General features: G+C 32.0%; 2 protein-coding genes across 3 annotated transcripts in view; both read right to left on the bottom strand.

Annotated features, from left to right (window-relative positions):
- The window catches only part of LOC108740917 (small conductance calcium-activated potassium channel protein), a 158427-nt gene that overhangs the window by 87610 nt on the left and 64934 nt on the right, over positions 1 to 5883 (bottom strand). The gene's annotated exons all lie outside the window — the stretch shown is intronic.
- Positions 2579 to 5883, bottom strand: part of LOC108740919 (bone morphogenetic protein 4) — a 29659-nt gene continuing 26354 nt past the window's right edge. The window contains exon 3 of the mRNA XM_018475457.1: positions 2579 to 3695. Coding sequence (XP_018330959.1) covers positions 2944 to 3695 — 752 coding nt within the window. The 3' untranslated portion in view covers positions 2579 to 2943. The remainder of the gene's footprint in view (positions 3696 to 5883) is intronic.

The raw sequence follows: 5883 nt of genomic DNA, 5'->3' as shown, positions 1-5883 counted from the left end.
GACAAAAAAAATTAATGTAACATAATNTTTTCTAAGCAATCGTTGTTTTTAGAATAGCTATTGATATTATAAGATTTAGTTCGTAAGCTTTGCGAAATAAAAAAGATAATTTCGACACGTGTACCTAAGTATATTTCCTTATTTCATAAAAAAAAACACAAATAGCTTTGGATACACCATAGAATATGATTTAAAGAGGGTAAATAGTAAGAAAATTTAATTTAAAGGAACAATATAAATTCCATTCTTATATTAATTTAGTTAATAGAATATAATTTATTGATAATTGACTATGCTATTGTACATTAAATTTGATTTTGTGAAGACAATGGATAAGGAAACTGAAAAAATTCAAAATCAAATTAAAAATTACAGAAAAGGCTTCTTCTACTTTTTCAAAATTGGTAAAACTTTAGAAATTTTCATTGCTCTAAAAATATTTACCAATACTTTTGTATGTCTGAAAGACGTGGTATAATAACAAACAACATTTTTTTTGCTAATAATTATTTTTAATTGACTTTAAGTAGGGTATCATTTCCGTAAATAGTAGTCCGTCACAATACCTTCGAGTCCTGTCATGGTAATTATAACGTACATTTCTCGTTATACGTGGATCATTAAAAAAGTCCCCGGATTAATTGTCTTTCAATAACGTTTAAATGACACTGTTTTAATCGCGATTTTTTGTGCATATTGTGTAAGTATATCTCGACATGAAAATTAACTGATTCGTATTATTATGTAATTGAAACTGTTCTCTTGCTCTTGATGATGAATCATACAACATCATTTCTCATTCTTCGAAGAAATTCGACCGTTAAAGATAGTTTTTTATAATGATGTGCCTGCTATGGATATACATAATTTCTGTCTATAATTAGCGTGGCAATTGTATTGCTACATTCGACAATTGCTAATTTATAGTAGAAATTCCACTGTATTATCTCATTATCTATTTGCAAATCTTGCGTCAGATATAATAACAAGGAAACGGAAGTTATATAGACATTTGAAGCAATCGCAGTAGAAAAAAGCAAGATATGGAATAACCCAAATACGACACTCAAACATTAAACGTGACAATTCACAATAACAACCCTTTTAAGAAGAAAATTAATCCACCAGATTGATCAATCCTCTTAGGTATCTACACGGAGATGTCGGCATATTTTTGAGCCGAAAGTACACGAAAGCTCATTATTTGCGAATAAACATTGTATTTGTACTAAAAATTTTAACAATTTAATTTTCTAGAGACGATGCATAGATTTCCTTCGATATTACGTAATCATAACTTTATGTTGTCGAAGGGATACAGAATGAAAAATAATATTAAAAATGCCAGAGTGTAAATAATTTGTTCATTGTTTCTGTAAAATCTATAAGAAATAATTCTTTCGGAATATTGAAAATTAAGGAAATAAATTTCAGCACAAGTAAGTGTGCATACACCTCATAATTACCCCCTTCCTTACGTAAAACTTAAGAGTGATACAAAATCAGTAGGTTTTCCTTGATGTTACATAATCGTAACTTTATATTGTAAAAGGGTTAGTGAACGTAAAACGATATTAAAAATGAGGGTGTATTAGAAATAATTTGTTTATTTGNTGACTGAGTTTACATGCTAAATTGTTTTAAATAAATATACATAAATAACTAATAGTAAGTAAGAAAATTTACACATCTATATATACGGTAATATCACAGTAAAATAAACTTTTAGCTACCTAACAAACAGATCAGTAAATGCAGTTATTAACCCGTACAAAACTGACAAAAGGATAAATTGTCTGACCCCCGTCTTTGTTAGTTTACTAAATTTGTTTAGGTATTATCTAAACTATTTTTGCACTAATAACATTTATTGACTTTCAGACATTAGTTTATTTGTTATTAAAATGTTATTCTAAACTCATAAAAAAAATAAGCATCTGATATTTTCACTAGGTATTATACATTAAAATTAAACGTATTGTAGATATCTATTTGATGAAAATTAACGCTAAAATTCTAATTACTTTCCCCAATATCTCCTATGACACTTTTGCTAAGCTTGATTAACATCTTTTTTGTCAGAATTGGGTAATTGTCCGTGTAATTTTCCAGGTAATAATTTCCAAATTAAATGGAAAAACCCTATACCAAGTTGATTTAATTTATTTGACGTGTTTTATTCATACGCTTTTTGCTACTACGTATTTAAATACTAGGTGTGTACACTTAGATTCTTCATACTCTTCATGCGAACTAGTGATGACCAAAATTAGACCTGATCTTGCAATCTTAGTCTTAGTCTTGCAAACAAACAATTCCAAGACTAAAACCAAAATCGAGTATGGACCAAGACCAAATACGCAAGACTAAATGAAAATTTATTACTTCAGATGGATTTATGAGTTAAACTATTTAAAGCAACTTTAATATTATCTTTTTTTGAAACAAAACATTTTTAGTATTGGAAATTTTCAGTTTGCTTTGTTAAATTTCACCATTAAATATAAAAGTAAAGAAACTACCACTATTTGAAAAAAGGGGATCTACAAGAATGCCTTCGGAGTAAGTGTTCTTTGTTCCAGTGTCTAGAAAACACATGGTTGAAATAAAGAGACGAAACAATTTTTTTCGATATTTTTTACTTCCTTCAAGTTCCTTGTAGTATTTTGTTCGCTTAAAGGTCAATTTATGCATTGGAAGAAGGGCAAGTTCTCGAGTTTTTTTTATTTTCTTTACAAGTTTCAAATATGGCAGACAATTATTGTGTTTGTAAGTAAAAAAAATTTAAATGTTTTGTTTTTCTCTTAGAACCAATGAAAAAATCTAAAAATTTGTTTACCTAGTAACTCAAATTTTTGAATAAAGGCAGTAAAGAGGGTACAAGAAATACCTAAAAAATTAGCCGGGGGTCAAATTATATGAGTTCATCTTTGGCAATATCATTTAGGAACAGGCACATTCAAGAACTTTCATGTTATCCCACTTCTCCACAGTCAGTTTCGTTACGTCATAGGGATTGACCCTTAGTATATCAAGTGGGGCCAATTTGGAAGGGGCGCAACAAACTTTAGGGACATTGGATTTATCGACTCGATGCACCAAACTTTGTATTCTTGAGTGATTTGTGGCTAGATTGTAATTTAAAGGGCATCGTCCTTTACAGAATCCTGCCTCGTACGATTTCGGTTGAATGATCGAGTTTATTTGAGGTACTTTCAATTTACTAAAAACGACAGTCATTGAATGTCGACAGCATCGTCGTTTCTTGTCTTTTGGCCTACAGTCTGTTTTTCCCTCCTGCTCGTAAGTGCTCGAGTGCGATCTTCTTCTCCTTTTCAGATCCGTATGAACTAAAACGTTTAGGTAAGTGTGAAGTGGGTTAACAATCTTGGTACAATCTGAACACTCAATTTCTAATCCTAAATTTCGATTGCCGTTGATCCATGATCGAACGGCAGCAGTTACGTCAATTTCGTGCCATTTGGGCTGCGTAGACGACCCATACGCTATACCCTCGTGTATCAACTTACGACGGCGTACTCCAAGGATTTGAAACACTTGAATCCTGGGCGAGGTTTTTTCCATAGGTGGGAGTAGCAAACGCAGTTCGCCTTGCTCTACTTCTGCTGATGATGGAGTTACCGCAAATGTCAGCCGAATCCCCTGATCTATCTTCCGCCGCCAGTGTTTTCTTTCTGAAATAAAATAACTAAGTGACAAAACTAATTATTATGAATATTTTCATAACGATGAGACCGAGAATTAATTGTCGATGATATTATAAGGCAAGTAAGGATTCACAAGTAATGTCTTACGTTTTTAGCACCCGAACGTTTCGCGATGCCTAACTGTCGGCATCTTCAATTGCTTTATAATAAACAGATAGACGTACTACAAACAAAAGGCCACGACGAAATCTAAAAATGTTTCTTACCTGATAAATTATTTTACTTTGGGTTTGGATCTGTTTTTTTTTATTTGATTTCCTTTTAATTTAGGATAAATATAAATATTGGCGTTGTTTTTTTGAAACGCGTACCGATTATATTGATAGTTCGTGGGCAATGAAGTAATTCGAACGAGGTGGGTGTTCGATCAGATTGGCTGCGTGGATTCTGCACCTTTTAGTAAAACAAAAATCGCTAGGTTTATGCTTGTAGCAGAAAATTCTTATTAGAGGCGATTTATTGGACAAACATGTCGAGGAACTTTGGCATTCCATTAAACATATCGAAATAACAGCAAAATGTTTGCAAAACGCTTTCGATTAGTCAGTCATTTTACGCAGTACAAATGATTCAGACGAAAATGTGGGCTCCCAGTTTATTTGCTTTTTACTTTCGGAACTATGCTGATGGTTCCTGTGTATGGTTCTGGATGCAATAGCTCTTATTATCTCGCTCGCTCTCATACATTTTCTCGTTCTGTTTCTAGGGCGGTTCTCAAATTAAAAGTGACGATGTCCTAAAATTATTTCATTTTTAACTTTGAACACGTGGCAATTAACAAATAGATTCTTGGGGCTACTTTTAGACTTTTTTTTCATTCATTCATGTACCTAATACATACGCAATTCAATTTTAAAACTACCTGTCACCGATGATATATTCCTTCGAAGAAAAGCTGAAAAAAATAACCTCTTTTAAGTAACTACAAAAAATATGTCTTTATTTGTATCGAATCCTTTCAATTATTTATTGCACAGTTATTAAACATTATTTATTCTAAGTATAGTAACCGCAAGAATAGGTCAAAAAGCATCCGCATTCTCGCCTTCAAATTTTGTTTTAAACTAAGCTCTACATTACTATTAATGGTGGAATACGATATTCTCAATGTTTTTCGACGTAAAACCTATAAAATGGAAAAAACTATATGATCGTTTATTATCTCTAAATTAGGAAAAATTATAATAGTTTGACGGAATTTAATATAAATCTCTAGACTGAATGGACCAACAAATACTTGCACAAAATAATTGAAACACACCTATAAAAAATAAAAACTACCCTTATACAAAAATTCAAGCAATTAGATAATATCATCAATACTCTTCTTTTTACTAATATGAAGAAAACATAAATCTGTTACGACCTAGTCTATAAAAATAGTCGATTACACACTGAAAAACTACCCCTTATTAGGGAGTTAGGGAGAAAACGTCGCATGTGTCACAAATTGTATTTCGATAGTAATTGCAAAATAATTATCGAATTTATTAAACCAGAGAAAATTAAAATTAAACGTACGTCACCGCGTCTTGATTCCTTTTATTCCTCATGTGACCTTGCGGTGAAGATTCACCAATGCTTTCACCCCGTTGTCCTGTCCCATCGTAGGTCAATCACAAAATAAATGCAGAAATAAGTACTAGTTAAACTATCACATTCAAATTTATAGCAATCAAAATACAATATTTGGTACAATCGCTATTCTTTCCCTATTTTAAGTTTACAATCCAAGAAAAGGGGTAGTTTTTCATCCTGTAAGCGACTACTTTTACAGCAGACTCGCTCGTAACAAATTTATGGTATATTCATATTGGCAAAACTAAGAGAGTTCAGGATTCGTTACCAATTACTGGAGTTATTGTGTGGTTTAATTTTGTATTATAACTATAGTTTTCACTCCCTTACAGATGTGCACCATTTTTCCCTATTTTGACCCTAATATAGAGGATGTGTTTGCTGCTTGGTATCAATCAGATAATACCCAATGAGAATGTGATATTACATTTGGATTTTACGTTGAAAAGTATATACGAGGGTGGATTGATAAGTTTCCGGCCTAACCAAGAGATGACGCCACTAGGCCTACCTTGAGGTGACATTCTATAGTACCATCCTTGGATAGCTTGTAGCTATAGTTTCAGCCCGATCTCCT

Source organism: Agrilus planipennis, unplaced genomic scaffold (assembly GCF_000699045.2).
Source record: "Agrilus planipennis isolate EAB-ADULT unplaced genomic scaffold, Apla_2.0 scaffold191, whole genome shotgun sequence".
Taxonomy (NCBI): Eukaryota; Metazoa; Arthropoda; class Insecta; order Coleoptera; family Buprestidae; genus Agrilus; species Agrilus planipennis.
This window is presented reverse-complemented; position numbering and strand designations above follow the sequence as displayed.